Source organism: Vulpes vulpes, chromosome 13 (genome assembly GCF_048418805.1).
Source record: "Vulpes vulpes isolate BD-2025 chromosome 13, VulVul3, whole genome shotgun sequence".
Lineage (NCBI taxonomy): Eukaryota > Metazoa > Chordata > Mammalia > Carnivora > Canidae > Vulpes > Vulpes vulpes.
The window spans coordinates 120,425,275-120,443,205 of record NC_132792.1 but is presented as its reverse complement, the minus strand read 5'-3'; the positions used below and the strand labels follow the sequence as shown (position 1 = coordinate 120,443,205).

The following is a 17,931-nucleotide window of genomic DNA, read 5'->3' as shown; positions in this document are numbered from 1 at the left end:
TGTAGACTCGCTCATACCTACTGTCCCAATGCAGCAGGAAAGACCATCTCTGCCTCCAGAACTTAGTGTAGTAACACATCTGTGAACAGAAAATGTGGAGGATTTATCCGTTGCATGTGTACTTACGATTCTGAACTTTTGTTTTAACTGTTTCTGTCTAGCAACCCAAAAAAAGATAAATAGGTGAGAGCAATTAGCAGTATGGGGGAAGGTTTTAAGATTGCAGATTTTTTTTTTCTTTCTAGTGTAAGGGAGACCTCTGGTTTTCTATTTCTGTGCCCTTTTTGCTTTTTTTACTTGGCCCTATTCCCTGATCATACACTCCGTTTTCACTTTTTTTTTTTTTTTTTTTTTTTTTTTTTTTACTTTTGATTATCCATTTCTCACAGGAAAATTACACCCGTGTATTTACTTTTTATTAAACCAAGGGCAGCTATTACCTCTCAGAGCCTGTTTCTAATCCATGAACAAAATGGAATCAAGACTAGATTAAATGGTATGTGTCTACCTTCTAAGTTAAATAACTTAGAAAAAATAACCGAAGGATATCCTAGGGTTGTAACTAGTAAATAGCCTTTCTTACTTGGGAATCCTTTAAAACAGCTCTGCTAAACAGTACAAAGTTCTCTTTTCTGTACATTGAGATAAAATTAGATATCAGAAAAATAATTTTCATTTCTTTCTTCCCATCTTCCCTGCTACATTCTGAGCATCTCAAATATGAAAGTTAACATAATTTAGAACTGCCACACCCTTGCCCTAGTTCAAGGCCCTAGTTTTTCTGTCCATTCATCATGTTCTTGAGGAATTGCTAATGGCAGTCACTACAATTTTAGAATCAAATTTGCAAAGAACTGTTGCCTGAGAAGTGGGAACTTGGAAGGAATAGGCATGTAGCATTGAGCTTTTCATCATTTTACTTGGAGAAAATATGTTTAATTCATAAACATCATTGACTTCAGATGAAAGTTTTGATTAGAGTTTATCTCATGGTACCCATTCTTGGGGTCACCTGTGCCAGGCATCATTCAACTCCTGGGTTCTTTTTTCACATTCTTGATTCCCCTTCCAAGTGCTGCAGTCTTACTATTTGGTTGGATGCTTTTTTTTGTAAGGCCAGTCAGAATAGTTCATTTCTCTAATCAGGAAGACCAAACTATACCCTGTTGTTCCAGCTATTTTTTTTCTTTATACAGTCCCTTTAGAAGAATATCTTGAAGGTCTTACTCACAGTTTTATTTCTCTGTAGACAGGAGAGCTAAGGACAAAAATGAGCCAGTCTCATGAGGACAGTTTAACGAGTGTGGCTTGGAATCCAGATGGGAAACGCTTTGTGACTGGAGGTCAACGCGGCCAGTTCTATCAATGTGTGAGTATTCAGTGCCCCCTTTCAGAAGTCTCCTGTAAAAGCAGCTTTAGATTTGTTTAAAGACTTTGCTTGATTCAATATCTTTTATGAAATATATTCTGTGAAGACCCACTTAGCTTTCTAAATAAGCACTCTCCGAAAGAACTGGTTTTTTTTCTTTTTTTTAACCATTTTTAAACGTTTATACAAAATACAGACTTTAAGTCTAGTAAAACATTAAAAAATTATTTTACTAAATATTTTGTTCTCATAAACAAGTTTCTGATACATAGGATTGAAAATATTCAGGTGGTTTTGTGTTTTTTTTTGAGGCTTTAGGTTTTTTATATCCAAAATATGCTGAATTACATGAGTTGGCCATCTTAAATATGTGAGAACTAAAGTAGTGATGGCACTACCAGAGAACCTTCAGTGGGATGGTGAAAATAAGAAGTTACACATGTTACACTCTCCTGTGAGTGCGGTGCCATCACTGTCTGGTTTCTGTGTCTCCCCTTACAACTTGGCACAGTGGGCACTTCCACTTCCACGTGTGTTTTTAAGACTACAATTAAACAAGATAATGAATCCTGTAAATTATTCAGGGTAGCTAAGATCACCTGTCATAAAGACCTCTGTGTGGCCATTACAAACCACTGGGGTCTCCTGTTAAGCTGGCCATGGGACTCATGGAACCTCGTGTTCTGTCATTGCAGCATGGTTATGAGCCACAAGTTCTTTTCTTCCCCCAGTAGTTTCAACATGCTCTATCCGTGATTTTTCCATAGTTTAAGAAGTTATTTCTGGACTTTTCTGTCCATGGGCTAATATATTGTGTATCATACTACCTGTATTTTTTACTTTGTTTTAATGGAGGCACCATTGACATACCACATTATGTTTCAGGCATACAACATAACGGTTTTATATTCATGTGTGTTGAAACCACAGTCACTGCCTATTACCATACACAGTTGTGATGAGGACTTTTAAGATTTACTCTCTAAGCAACTTCCAAATACACAGTCCAGCTAGCCCCCATGCTGACTTGACAGCAGTGACGCCATTGATTCTTGAGTCCCTGGGTGACCTCAGGATGACCCGCAATCCCTACAGTGTGGACACCTTCCAGGCCCAGAACTTGGCAGCTCCCTCATCTGTGGAATGGGATGCTTCTCAGAACTTTGAATATTCAGCAAGATAATGATCCTTAGAGCTTTGATCTGTAGAACACATTTACAAATTTGGTGATGTTTTTAAAATGTAACAGATTCTGAGTTCCGTAAAACTGTAACTAATGGTTTGGTAATCTTTTCCATATCACCACTTCTGAATAGTGTAGGACAGATCCCAGTATACCACATTTAAAAGAACGTTTGAATTCATTTCCAATAGTAGTGAGACCTTCACTTGGAATTTAAGGATTCTTTCTTTCTTTGTGTATGATTTATTTATCTGTGCCCGGCTGGTTATTGAAGGGAAGACAAATTTTACAGAGATTCTCTCCCCTTACCCCGAAGGTACTATTGTAATGAAATTTGACCTATATTCAAATTTTCATGATTAAAACCACTTATGGAACAATTAAGTCAAGCAGGAAAAAACAAACTTATTACAAAAAGACGCTGCTAAGAGATTCTTTCTGTTCTTTGCTTTCCTGGTGTGGTTTCCTAATGGAAATAATAATGAATTTCTCCTCAGGATTTAGATGGGAACCTCCTTGACTCCTGGGAAGGGGTAAGAGTGCAATGCCTTTGGTGCTTGAGCGACGGGAAGACAGTTCTGGCATCAGACACACACCAGCGGATCCGGGGTTACAACTTCGAGGACCTCACAGATAGGAACATGTAATTAGTTTTTATATCCATTAAATAATTATTTGATTAATATTAAAATGTGTGGTGGAACTTGATATTTTAGAAGAGTTTTTGTGTTTTGGTTTGAATTTGGATTGGTAATCAGGAGATGCTAGCAAACATTAACTCACAGTTTTTTTCTTGATTGAAGTACAGTGTGTCATACTGATTACAGACAGAATTGCAGTGTTTAAGCTAGAACATTTCATGTTTTGATAATTTGAATGTTCTTGATTCTTAGTATGTTGCTTTTGACAGATTATTTTCTGGTTACAGAGTACAAGAAGATCATCCCATTATGTCTTTTACTATTTCCAAGAATGGCCGATTAGCTTTGTTAAATGTAGCAACTCAGGTAAGTTTATTATAATTATAAAGATTTAGCTTAGTTCAAAATGGAATAGAATTGTTGGTGTATGAATATATAAATGAATGTGTTTACACTTTCTTAAGTTTTACTGTATGTGTTTGATCCTTAAGTTTGTAGCGTCAACTAGAAATTTATCAGACCGTTGGCATTTTGCACAAATAGAAATTGAAAATGTTCCAACAGGCAAAGAGATATTCAGATTACTTTTTAAGATTCTTTTGAGTAGAGGTAGAATAAATATGTCTATTATCTTTGCCTTCAGGGAGTTCATTTATGGGACTTGCAAGACAGAGTTTTAGTAAGGAAGTATCAAGGTGTCACGCAAGGGTTTTATACGATTCATTCATGTTTTGGAGGCCATAACGAAGACTTCATCGCTAGTGGCAGTGAGGGTAAGTTGTGTGTGTCACCATCAGTGCGCCTGTGGGGACAGGGTGGGAGCTCCGTAATTGCCTCAGTGGCTGAGAGAGCCATGTCTCCAGGCAAATGCAGGGTGTTAAATGAAAAATTGCTTATAGAGTTTTATTTCTCCGGTACACTGTTCATTTCCCCTTTTTGGAACGACTTGAATTCTCCATAATGTCACAGCGGTGCCCATTCTGGCCACGTGGAGGTGTGCTCGATGCATGTGTCAAATCAAGATTTAGTTAAACCAGTACTCTATTGTGATGATGTGCCAGGGGTTTGTAGTGTCTATAAAGTCAGGGTTGATTATGATGTTTTACCTGAACTTAGACAAAATCGACTCTATTTAGGATCTGCAGTGTTTCTTTGATGGCCAAAGAGAAGCATTTAGTTTGAGGATTCTTATGGTCTCAGAAAAGCTGAAGTTCTAGAATCATCTTTCCTACCTTTCTGAAAATCCGTACTCTCCAGTTTGATAACATCAATATTCTAGGCAGGCCTGTTCCTAAAGTAGTCTATCTGTCTCATTTATAGGAGAAGTTGTTTGCAATATGCAGCACAGATAGGCGCATCAGTATTAAAAGTAAGTGTGCTTCTGAAGGCATTAGAAGCACAGGTAATGGCAAAGAGTGGCAAAACTTCACTCAGCCCCCATTTTTCTGCTCTGGGTGCTACAGCAACACAGCAAACAGATGGAACCTAATCTTAGAGCACAGACCAGGGGCCCAAATTCTGCTGGTGCTGCATTTATCATCCAAGGTGTCAATCACCCAGCTTGATGAAAAACTGATATCCGTAGATAAGAGGATCACAGAGAAACACATGCATTTCCCCTTTGTGTATAAGGGGAAATTTATACAACTCTTGATTTCATCTCGGGTCATGATCTCAGCGTTGTGGGATAGAACCCTGTATCGGGCTCCCTGCTCAGGGAGGCTGCTTGAGGTTCTCTCTCTCTCTCTTTCTTTCTCTGCCCCTCCCCTCCACTTGCACTCTTAAAAAAAAAAAAGAAGAAGAAAGAAAAAATCAGATAAGATTGAGAAGAGAGACAAATGGTTTGTAGGGAACACTTTGAAAAGTTCACATCTTCCAGTTATATTCTCCCAGATTCTGCACTGGCTCCTCTGTGACACGGTCCAAGCACGTGATGTTTCTGCCTGCTTGTTCTCACCTCCACCTATGCTCCAAGTCTTCCTCCTGAGCTCTGCTCAGCCCTGCTCCTGGTGGGCTTCCCTCCCAGTTATGCTCCTCAGTCTTTCCAAACATCACATGGACCCTAGAGGTCCTTCAGAATATGTGTAGCTGCCATCATCTCTAGTGATGCCATAAAGCCCAAGTTAACTTTGAATTAATGATGAATTATTATTAATCAGACCACATTCTGTTTATGAACAGAATGAATGTTCTGTGAAATGTAACTGAAGAGATGAGGGTTCTCACAACTTAGGTGATGTAGAATGGTTCTGAGAAACGTATTTAACACCAAGTGGACATAGTGAATGTACTGTGTCCCAAGTCAATCACATTGATCCATTTGCCATTTATTTACAGGGAATATATTCCAGGAACCTTCCAAATCCCCAAATACATAAATGCTGACATAAAATAGAGCAGTTGGAAAACCCTTTCCCAAAAAAGTTAGGCCGTTATTCAGGCTTTTTCAGTGTGCTAGCAATATGTAGAAAAACCTGCTTTATTTTTTACCTTCGCAAAAGCACTGAGTTCCGGGGACCATGGCAGCCAGCAGAGCTCACATAGCAAGACTGTCGCTCTGACCCTGACTCCTTCAAGTCACAAGGTCTGCTGTCTCTTCAGCAAACACCTTCTTGGATGTATGCTCACAAAACATCTCACACCAGCAGGGGGCAGGTGCCTTCACACTTTTCACACTAATGTGAACTTCTTCAGTTTAAGGGGGAAGCGTACCCAACCTGCTGTTTTATCTTATTTTCATGTTAGATGTTTGGAAACCAGGACAGAATCTTTTACCACAAATGAGCTACTTCTCAGCACTCTGAGATTTGCTCAGTGGAGAGCATGTCTGCCAGGCACTCCCACACTGGCCCTCAGGTGACCGTACATCTTCAGGGGGAGCCCTTCTGTAACTCACCCAGGACCCTGCCTTCTGTTTAAGAATTGTCACCTGGACATAGGTCCCTCTTTACAGTAACACGTGGTGTTGACTCTGTGCCAGGCTCTGTTCAGAGCTCTTTTCATACACAAACTAATTTTGCCCTCCCACCATGGTGAGGTCAGTTCTATCCTCATGTGCAGATGAAGAACCCGAGTGGGTGCTGTGTCCAGGTTACGGGGCCTGTCAATGGAAGGCAGGCGCGAGTTGGGTGGTCGGACTCCAGAGCATACTCTATACCACCTCCCTGGGAAGGGAAGGAGCACAGCACCCACCTGGTTCTTCACCACACTGGTGGTGAAAACTATAGATCCACCACATGAGTTGTCTACACGGCAAATACTCTGCAGAGGTTTCACTGTCCTCTGCGCTATGGCTGTTCTTGGGTTTGAACGCATCACAGTTCCATCACATTCCCTTTCCACAGTGTTTATTGCCTCTGTCCTCGATTTGTTTGCATTGAGAGATTTTAACTGTAACCCATTACTTAGGTATTAAAGAATATTGTGACTTGGTGATGACTTGAGAGCTAATCAGTCACCTTTACCAGAGGAAATTCATGTTTTGTTAAAATGGCATTTTGCATAAAGTAGTTTATTAAACTATTCACATCATATTAACTTCTGGTAATCAAGTCGTATGTTCTATGTGTAATGAATGATAAATTTAAGATCAGTTGGTTTTGTTAATGTAGAAAACTCCCTGACTTTCCTCTGAATTACTGTCTATTCAGATCACAAGGTTTACATCTGGCACAAACGTAGCGAACTGCCAATTGCGGAGCTGACAGGGCACACACGTACAGTGAACTGTGTGAGCTGGAACCCACAGATCCCATCCATGATGGCCAGCGCCTCAGACGACGGCACTGTTAGGATATGGGGACCAGCACCTTTTATAGACCACCAGAATATTGAAGGTAACATGGCCGCACGCCATTCCCATGTTTTCTCTGGGTGAAACCTTGCCCTGCTTATTGTAAAGTGGCAGTACTTTTAAGTGTGGGATATAATCTATTTTGTCCCTTATTTAGAGATTATATATTCTCTCCACGGAAGGAGTTTAATAAACTGAGATATGGGTGGGTGTGTGGGTGTGTCTGGTGCATGTGTGCATGTGCGTATGTATGGCATTGGTATGTGGTGTGTGTATGGTGTGTGTGTGTGTGTGTGTGTGTGTGTGTGAGCACACCTGTGGCACAGGTGTGTGTGTGTCTCCGGCATGTATGCATGGATGTATGTGCATGTGTGTGGTTGTGTATGTGGTGTGCATGTGTGCATGCAAGTGTGTGGTGGTGACGGTTGTTGAAGATGAACAGGAAACATGCCACCTCGTTTACAGCCACGTAGCTGTTTAGTATTTTCAGTTCAGCAATCTTGAAAATCTTCCTCCATGATTCAGGAGGCATTTTATACTTTCCATATGCATAAGAACTAGCTAGTATACAAAATTTGAACAACTTTAGAACAGTTTGCTCTAGAAAAGAAGCCCCTGTAACACCACGTGGCACCCAGGCCCCTGTGCACTGTGGATAATGGGTAGAGAGGAGACCCCAATCTGTCCTGTGCCTCGGTGCCAGGCAGCAGGGGTGCTGTCATCACAGCGCTATGAAAAGAAGGTCTACCCTCATTTCCATGGGGGAGAAGACAAGAGTCACAGTCCTGAGTCTGAAGGGTTTTCCCACTACCTGGCGATGCTGGGGAAGCAGACTGTGAACCCATGGCTCAGTTGAGCAAGATATTTGTGCTGGAGGGAAGACAAACAGAGCAAGTGGAATATTTTGTTTGATTAGAAGGAAGCAAGTTACCCAGAAAACAGATGAAGAGAATTTAGTTCGCCAGCCGTGGTCAGGTGAGAGTACGGTGCATAAAGAGGACATGAGTGAAGAAGTTTGAAAACCACTGCTCATTGATTCAGAGCCTGAATGACCTTTCTGGTCTGTGGCACTGCAGGACCGGCCAATGTTCCTCTGGGAAATCCAGTGCAACAACCAAGACCCCTTGCCTCCTTTTGATGTCTGGTTAGGTTTCAGGCCCCACTCTCAAAGCTAGATGTTTTATAGATCTATAACTGTGATTATATGTTTCTCTAATTTTATTAGTCACTGGGAAGTTATTTCTTCAAGGAAGCATATTCAATTTGAAGACATAGGAAATGTTAGGTATATAGTAATAGATTTACCTGGTGAGCAGATCTACTTACGTCTCTTACTGCTTATTCCTCTTACTGCTGTGAAGTAAGAGCTGCCCCACCGTTTGGTGGATGGAGTTAATGTGGACACATGCTGTGAGCCATATCTAGGTCAAACTCAGCAACTTTGCCTTGTGTTTGGGCAACATAGGTCCAGCCATAGAAAGATGTTCATTTATACCTCTAACAGGAAAACAGTTTTTATAAAACTAGATACTTGGGGATACCTGGGTAGCTCAGCGGTTTGGTGCCTGCCTTGGCCTGGGCGCAATCCTGGGGTCCTAGGATCGAGTCCCGCGTCGGGTTCCCAGCATGGAGCCTGCTTCTGTCTCTCTCTCTCTCTCTCTATCATAAATAAATCTTAAAAAAAAAAAAAAACTAGATACTTGGTTATGTGCCTTTTATGTAGGTGTCTTTGGGTTCTTTTACCCCTAAAAAAAAATTTTTTTTTGACTAATTAAAGTAATACCTGTTTGAAATAGAAATTTTGAAAAACAGAAGAGGAGACTAAAGAAAATGACATTCAAATATCGTGATACTGTAATATACTATAAGTCATTTAAACAAAACTGTTTGACTTAACTCCATTTCAGACTTTTTTTTTTTTTTTAAGTTTTTTATTCATGAGAGACACAGAGAGGCAGAGACATAGAGGGAGAAGCAGGCTCCCTGTGGAGAGCCCGATATGTATCTCGGTCCTAGGACCCCAGGACCACACCCTGAGCTGAAGGTAGATGCTCAACCACTGAGCCACTCAGGTGCCCCTTCATTTCAAAAACGAGTTTGCTGCCTTTTATTTTATTTTATTTTATTTTGTTTTGTTTTGTTTTGCTTGTTTATTTATTTATTTATTTTAAGATTTTATTTATTCCTGAGAGATAGAGAGGCAGAGACACAGGCAGAGGGAGAAGCAGGCTCCATGCCAGGAGCCCGACGCAGGACTTGATCCTGGGACTCCAGGATCACGCCCTGGGCCAAAGGCAGGCGCTAAACCGCTGAGCCACCCAGGGATCCCCAATTTGCTGCCTTTTATTAGCACAGTAGAGTCCCTTACGTATCATTTTGAGGAATAAGCAGAGTGGAATAGGCTCGAGCACTGACATACTACAATGCTAATGAACCTCCAGAATGGCAGGCCAGGTGCAGAACACCAGACTCAGAAGACCACGTGGAATGTCCCTCATGGGCAGATCCACAGAGACAAAGTAGACCAGTGGGTAACTGAAGGCTGGGCACTGCTGCGTGTGTATGACTGCTGACTTCTGATGAAAGTGTGTGAAAATTGATTGTGGTGATGGTTGTACAGCCCTGAGAATATCCTGATAATAGCCATGGAACTCTGCGCTTTAAAGGCATGCTTGTATAGTATGTGAGTTATGTCCAGGAGGCTTGTTGCCTGTTCCCAAAAACAGACAGTTGGGAAGATAGCACAGAATCTCAGGCTAAGCACACAGTCCCAGGCACCCCCCTACCTTGGCCTACCAGATCGTTTGCTCTTCCTTCCTTTTGTAATCTATTCATAAGCATAAAAATTTCTGTTCCACATAACTATTTCAAGGTTCATTTTTAAAGTATGAGATTCTAATTTGATTATTCACTTGGGTTCTCCAATATTCAGAATAATGAATTTAGACTGTAACATAGGCTAAGACTTGATACGGACATGTTGTAAAGATTATGATGGAAATGCTAAGAACTTGCCATGGTGTGATTGCTTTTCAGTGGTAGTATGGTTTGTAATGTCATGATCCTGATAATTAAAACTTTCTAACTGGTGACTTTTTTCTTCCCTTTTCCTCTTCCCTCCCCCCCTCCCCCTCTCCCCCTCCCCCCCAACACATTTCATCCTGTCTTCATTCAGAGGAATGCAGTAGCATGGATAGTTGATGGCGAATGTGGAGCAGACGACTTCTGTTTAACTTAAAATTAGTCGTATTTTAATGGCTTGGGATTTGGTGCAAACAAACATGATTGATAGCTGGACAGACATGCTCGTCATGAAAAAGAACCATTTCTGAAGCCCGATTGGGGCCAAACATTTACACCTTGCTTCATAGTAACCAGTTGAGATGAAGCACGTCGTTAGAACGTTGTTGGACACCATGTTGAATTATCCCCCCATCGGTTGTGAAGAACTGTGCTACATTCAGGCTTACCCATTGAACTCAGTATATATATTTTTTTCCCTCCTGCCTTTTGCCTGGTGGGATACCATTCTTGTTGCTCTTCTGTGTAATGAAGTTTAAATGCTTGTTTGGAAAACTTTATTTAACAGTTTAGAAGGCTTGATAGAAGGAGTGCATTAGTCTGAAGAGTATACATTGGATAGGAAAGAATTTCCTTCTTTTGTTTCTCCAAATCTTTCCGCCTTATTTAGCTTGAGATCTTTGCAGCTTGGTTCATGGATTCTAGCCTTGCCCGTTGCGCAGTATATACTGATCCAGATGATAAACCAGTGAACTATGTCAAAAGCACTCTCAATATTACATTTGACAAAAAGTTTTGTACTTTTCACATAGCTTGTTGCCCCGTAAAAGGGTTAACAGCACAATTTTTTAAAAATAAATTAAGAAGTATTTATAGGATTAAAGTGACTTCATTTGTATACATTTGGAATCTAAACCAGCTTCAAAAAGTTTCCTCTCTGACTTAGATATTACGCAGTATAACTGATGCTCTTCTGGAACCCCACGTGAGACTTGCCCAGAAACAGTGCTTGGAAGGACGTGGCACAGGAGACCCAGAGTCCCACCGGGAAGGTTTCCCCCCTTTTGTTTTATTCCTGAAGGAACATCAGTACCTGATGTTGAAGAAATTCAAGATTCAAAAAGAGAATTGTAAATCTCTACTGACAGGAGAGATGAATAGTCAGTTTAAGTTTCCAGCCTGGGAAGGTGTTCTGGTGCAAAATCAGCAGGCGAGTGGAGCCGAGGCATAACCACTGGGGGAGTCCAAGGATGTTTGAGCTTGTCCGGAGTATCAGCAGGTTACAGACAGGCCAAACTGGGTTTAACACCTCATAGTCATTGGTCTTAGTGGCCCTCACTATTTTGTCCCATAGAGAGACCTAAGTCCAGACTGCTCCTCCTCAGTTTTCCAGGTATTGCCATACTGAACCTCATTCTACACTGGTGCTCTGGGTAGTCCTTGCCTTCCCCTCCCCTTAGTTGAAGGAAAGGTCTCCTTCGTGGGAAAGCACTTTTAATCTTGAGAATTTCACATTTAATTAAAGTAAGCCAGAAGCCTGATGTTCACATTGTGCTTTTAAACCCTATAACAGCTGAATGCAGCCGACTTCATCTCCTTTGAGACTCCTTTCCCTTGTCAGCAGAGGCTCCCAGGGGCCCGGCTGTTAGGCTGGGAGGAGGAGTGGGAGCACCCCTGAGATTCTGGCCAAGGAAAGGGCCTGTCTGTGCTAAGTCCCTTTGGGGCCCAGCTAGGCCTGCAGTCTGTCACCGCCCCAAGTGGGCACTATCAGGACCCAGAGCGGCAAGGGGAAAGGCTTCAGTGTCAGGAATCCTCCCAGGGTGCAGGCTGGGCTACAGGGAGGGGAGAGGACAGACAAATGCAATTGGCCTTAACATAGCATGGGTCCTCCCAGAAGCTCACAGAGTAAGCAAAGTGGCAGACCGTGGGCAGCAGATTATTTTATCAAATTGGTATGTAAAAGATTTCTTTAAGCTCCATTTTGCAGAGACCACCACTTAGAGAATCAAGAATTCCTGTTTTGATACTTCTGAGTTACAAATAAGTATGTTACAGTTTATCTGGTACTTCATTTTTCTTAACTCCAATTACTTTTTACTTTGAGCTTGAATAAAAGTCTTCATTGGTATCTGTAAGTAACTAAGTGGCAACTTCTCTTTACATCAGTGCAGTTCAACCCGTTCCTGGTGTTAGTGATTTGGTAAACCTCAAAACCGTTAATGCAACCCAGTCTCCAGAAACATCTGAACGTTTCTGTAGGCCGCCGCGGCTTACAGATCGAGTCGCCATGTGCCCTGGTAGGTTCCGGGGCGGCTTGGCCATAAGTCTGTCCCTGCTTTGCCCAGCCAGCCCCAGATCTGAGTTTTTCCCTTAGAAACACTGTTAAAAAAAAAAAAAAAATGGCATAGAGGTGAGGCACATTTTACGAAGAACCTAACTATTTAAGTTAACCTAACTTAACGCGGAGTAGCAACTATACAAAGGTCCGCATAGCAGCTAGGGGAGCGCCTGCACCCACCTACTTGCTGCAGCAGCAGCCCAAGCACACCAGCAGCGTTTGGGCCGGCGTGCCGCACAGGGACTGCTAGGCGAGGTGACCAGCGAAGAGGCCTAGGACTGGCCAACCCATAGCTATAACCTGACGGCCTCCAACAGCGCTATAGTCTATAGGCTCCAGAGTGAGGATCCTGGCAAGCCGGCACGAGATACTGACAAATGTATAAATGAAAAGTACCAATACTTTTTGCACATAGATAAACTAGAGTGGGGAATTTTGGCTCCAAAAATCAGGTTAGTAGGCTCACTTCCACGTGCTTAAAAATGTTTTTGTTGTTACTCATTGATTAAGGGCTAGAGCAAGTATGAAATTAAATGTCTTTTTCCTCCAAACACTTGGTTATGGGTAGTAGAGCGTTGGATGTGAGAATCAGGTGGACTGGGGGGGTGATGAAGAGCTGAGGGGTGGGGGCTAGGTGTGGGCATGGCACAGCTTTCCTTCGGGGCTGTGTATCCTTAGTGGTTGCACCAGCTGCATTTCTACTCCTCTAGGCCAGGTAAATGTGTTGCATTAAACCAGGTAAGTAGTCTAAACAGGAGGTTTGCAAGCATCCCCAAAGACCAGCCCATTTTAGTGGGTGGGAGGACAGGCAGGGCTTACCTAGCTTTAAATATGAATGAGGTGATGGAAGGAACCTGCTAGTTGAAAGGGAAAAAAAATCCCAATTTCTGTCTGTATTTTCATCTGAGCTCACACTCGTAGAAATAGGGCGCTTTCTGTTCTCCCTCCAGAACGGCGTTCTGTGACATTAATAGCAAACCTTCTTCCCCACCCCACCCCACCCCACCCCCGTCTTGAAATTTTCTTTTTTAGGCTGTTGTTTCCTGCACACGAGAACTGACCCTACCACCTCTGCTCAGCGGTCAATACCGCACACCTCTTGAAAGGGAGATCTCTGTGTCAGTTTCTCTGACAGCAGAAGAATGACTACTCTTGAGTGGGGAGGACAGAAGACAGTTTCCTTAATATCCTTTGTGTCCCATCTCTAAAATGTGCAGATATCTAGATTTCATTTAGACTTTAGCAGCTCTCTTTTGGCCTTACACTCCAAAACATGCATTTTCAAAACCGTATCTGATTTAGCATAAACAGCTAACTTTAAAAGAAGAGGTGAATTTGCATTTATTTACACTTAGACACTTTCTAAAAACAGGGTGAACTTAATTGAAAGTTTCAGTGTTAAGCTATTGTTACAGTAGCTGCCCTATAGTTGCAGAAACAAAAACTGTAAAACCCGTCCCCTGTCCACTTAATCCAGATAGGCTGGATTTAATGAAACTAATAGTATAAAAATTTTGTGTGTGTGTGTGTTGTGTGTCTGTGTGGGAGAGAGAGAGAACTTAATTCATAAAGAGTCCTAGAAACTGCTTTCTGGGTTCTTGTCATTTTACTAAGTCTCGTGCATGTGTGATGTGCCCTTTCTGAGTTTAGGGTCTGGTTAATACTGGTATATTTTTATAAGATTGAGATGTGTCCCCATCTTTAACTCAAGCATTTTCATTATCAGGGTCAATGTGCTAAAACCGAGTTGTAACATTTTTAGGCACAGTTGAGAAAAGATGTCATTGGCTCCTTGAATGTATGTGTGTGGCGAGGGGAAAAGATCCGCAGAAGCATGTTTGTACTTACAAACCAAGCTGTAGAGATCAAGGAAAGAACTTGAGTGCTGATCTCAAGATACCTAACTTGTCGAGATTTCCATGGCATTGTGGTGGAGCTAGATAACACTTAGAGCTTTTGGTCTGTAATAACTATTTGCTATGGACTGATTCAGTGTTTCAAAGGATTGTGTTCTTAAATTTGGGGGGGTTCTGTTTTTTTTTTTTTAACTGCCTCAGATTCTATTTAGTAGTTTAAATTTCTTTGCTTTATTATTTCATTAAAGCATAAAAAATTTCAGGTCTCATATTTATTTTCACTTGTTCTAATAATTATTTACAAAACACCCTTTGTTAACTTTTATTTTATAAATGTGTAGTATATTAAACGTCTTAAAATTTTGTTCAATTGAAACTACATTAACTTTGATTTGCTTTAATGGGATTTTTTTTTTAAATACACCTTTTCCATGTCAGTGCGTAGCACCTAACCAATCGTTTGTATTCCCTTTCAATCCAATAAACAGAATGAATAAGACATCATGGCTGTGTCAGCTCTCCTCATGTCCATTAACGTGAGTGCTTAGATGGCACTGCTTCTAACAGTTGATTTGCTGAGTTTGACCCCCATATATTTACTGGGTGTCTCTAAGTTGCTGTCAAAGGAAGCACCTCAAGTGTTCGGCTCCCTTTTTTTAAAAGAGGCAGTTGTGCAAGAAGCGGTGCTCAACTGACTCAGTAGGTGGAATGTTTGACTTGATCTCAGGGTCATAGGTTCGAGCCTCACATTCGGTATAGAGATTACTGAAAATTTTCAAAAAATAAAGGACAGTCATGGATTAGAGAAATTTAGGGAACACTTGAATTTTATTTATATTTTAAAGATTAATTCAGAGAGAGAGCACAGGGGTCTGGGCAGAGGGAGAGAGGGAGAGACAATCTCAAGCAGACTCCATGCTGAGCACAGGGCTCAATCCCACAACCAAAGATCACAACCTGAGCCAAAAATGAAGAGTTGGACACTCAACCAACGGAGCCACCCAGGTCCCCCAGGAGCATATTCTTGCATCTCAAAGGAATCTCAAACTCCTGCCCCATTTTGTTCAAAGATATTACTGCGTCTGAAACTATGCATTAGGAATTGCATATGTTGGGTAGCCCTGGTGGTACAGCGGTTTAGCACCGCCTGCAGCCTGGGGTGTGATCCTGGAGACCTGAGATCGAGTCCCACATCGGGCTTCCTGCATGGAGCCTGCTTCTCCCTCTGCCTGTGTCTCTGCCTCTCTCGCTCTCTCTGAATGAATAAATAAATAAATCTTTAAAAAGGGAATTGCATATGTTAGAGAAAATATACTTTCAGTTTGAAATTAAAATTTATTTCCTAATGAATAATTACAATTTTTTTTTTTTTAAGATTTACTTGAGAAAGAGCAGGAGCAGGGGAGGGAGAGGCAGAGGAAAAGGGAGAAGCAGAGTCCCTGCTGAGCAGGGAGCCCCATGCAGAGCTCGACCCCATGTCCTGAGCCAGAAGGCAGGATGCTTAACCGACTGAGCCACCAGGTGCCCCATCTATAGTTATTTAAAGATCTCCTTGGAGAGGGCCACCTGGGTGGCTCAACCAGTTAAGCGTCAGACTCTGGATCTCAGCTCAGGCCTTGATCTCAGGGTGGTGAGTTCAAGCTCTGCGTTAGACTCTGTGCTCAGCACAAAAAAAGCTCTTGGGGGAAAGCATTGAGTGTGTACCAACTCACAGCACTTCAGTGCTTTTGAGAAAAGGGAAAGAAAATCAGTTCCTTGTGGGGGAGAGTGATTACACAAGTGAGCTTTAGGAAGCTTCCTGTAAGGAGCAGAGTCGTGCACGGAAGGACGCTCCCCTGTGAAGCATCAGTGCTAGGCGGGCAGGTGGTGGGGTCTGCGGTGTCCTGAGGAACAGGTGGGAGAAGCCTTTCCATTTGTTTTCTGTAAATACAGCTCAACTCTGTAGACTTGGAAACGCAAGCCTATTCATCTGTGTTTTAGCTCTCTGGCCAGCCCCCAGGACCTGGGATAATTTCCCAACCAAATCGCAGAGTAGGGAGCTGTATTGTTGGGGCCGGGGGGAGCAGGGGCACAGGGAGAGAATCCCAGGCAGACTCCCCGCTGACCATGGAGCCCAGTGCGGGGCTCGATCCTACGACCCTGAGATCACAGCCTGAGTGGAAGGCTGTGATCACAGCAAGAGTAGGACGCTCCACCGACTATGCCAACCAGGCACCCCTGGCGCCCTAGGAGCTGTCTTTTAAAACAGAACTCAATTCCTTCCACTTAAAAGTGAATGATTTTTGGTTACATCCTTTGATGATGTCTTGAAATTTTTTCCAGAAAAACAAAACTCTTGTTGAATCTTATGTTGGGCAGCCCAGGTGGCTCAGTGGTTTAGTGCCACCTTTGGCCCAGGTCGTGATCCTGGAGACCCAGATCGAGTCCCACGTCGGGCTGCCTGCATGGAGCCTGCTTCTCCCCCTGCCTGTGTCTCTGCCTCTGTCTCTCTCTCTTTCTCTGTCTCTCGTGAATAGGTGAATAAAATCTTTAAAAAAAATTTTTTTTTTCAACAAACGTTGACTTTGTGGCTGTGGCTCCCCCTCTGGCTTCATCAGTGCACTTCACCCAGGACCTTGCTGTGTAGGAGGTGGTGGGCTAATGGCCCCTCGCGGAATCCTAAACCCGCGTTTAGGGAAGGCAGATTTCCTTCACGCCTTTGTCTTCCAGCTGGGAGGACCCAGGGCTGCCGTGTTACGTCAGGGCTGCCCAGGCCTGCCATTCTGCAGGAGCTCAGGATCAACATCTAAGAATTCAGGTTGGTTTCAGGAACCCTTATCTCACGGAGATGCCGCATACAAAAATACTACAATATTAGAGACATGATGATGTCGATGTCAGGCTGGATTAGGGATGAAGCGAGCATGCCCATGACTTCAGTGCTGTAGCGGCTAAGATACAAAATTACCAAGCAACATCAATTAGTCCTGCTACTGCCTTCCAGAAAGTTAGAATGTCTCCTGGAACCACAGGAGGCCCGGCCGTGTCCCAGGGGCCGCCCGGGGCAACTGCACAGATCGTACCTCTGTCTGGGACACAGGCCACAGGTTCAGATAAGCAGTAAGAGGAGTCCTCAAAGCAGGTTTCTTCTCCATCAGACTTGATGACGATGTCACATCATCATTGAGAAAAGATCGATGTCCATGAATTGAGCTGAGAAGACCAAGCAAGGACTCAAGCTCCCTCCTGCTCAAGTGCTGGCCTCTTGCCCCAGACGCATGTGGTCAGAGCAGCGGACAGGACGAGGTCGGGTCCCCTGGGCAACCAGAGGGAGGTGTGAGGCACGGGGTCGTCATGGGTCAGGGGGTGCCCTCTCAAGGTTGCACACACACGGGCCCCTTCAGGACCAGGCCTGATCTGTGAAGCAGACATTCTGACGAGGTGAGAGCTGGCTACGTACAGTCTGGGAGGACAGGCTCCTGATCTGGCAGGCAAGGTGCAGAAGGTGCCAGAGCAAGTCAAGTTCCCAGGGAAGCATCCTAACTGGAGAGGAAGCAGGTACTGAATCCCACCGCCTTGTCCACGACGCAGGAGAGCTGCCCACCCAGGGGCTCAGAGGAGGGGTGGAGGCGCGCCCCCACCTGGCTTCCTCGGTGCCAGCAGGGGCTGAAGCGTACAAAGACGGGACGGGGTACAGGATGCGACCAGACTCAGCTCACTCGCAGAGCACCCCACGCAGCCGGACGGGGGT

General features: G+C 43.2%; 1 protein-coding gene across 2 annotated transcripts in view; it reads left to right on the top strand.

Annotated features, from left to right (window-relative positions):
* WDR26 (WD repeat domain 26) overlaps positions 1-14,705 on the top strand; it is a 39,515-nt gene extending 24,810 nt beyond the window's left edge. For both annotated transcript variants that reach the window (XM_072732661.1, XM_072732662.1), the window contains exons 9-14: positions 1,250-1,369; positions 3,050-3,195; positions 3,481-3,559; positions 3,837-3,966; positions 6,844-7,029; positions 10,162-14,705. In XM_072732661.1, coding sequence (XP_072588762.1) covers positions 1,250-1,369; positions 3,050-3,195; positions 3,481-3,559; positions 3,837-3,966; positions 6,844-7,029; positions 10,162-10,187 — 687 coding nt within the window. In that variant the 3' untranslated portion in view covers positions 10,188-14,705. The remainder of the gene's footprint in view (positions 1-1,249; positions 1,370-3,049; positions 3,196-3,480; positions 3,560-3,836; positions 3,967-6,843; positions 7,030-10,161) is intronic.
* The last annotated feature ends 3,226 nt before the right edge of the window (positions 14,706-17,931 follow it).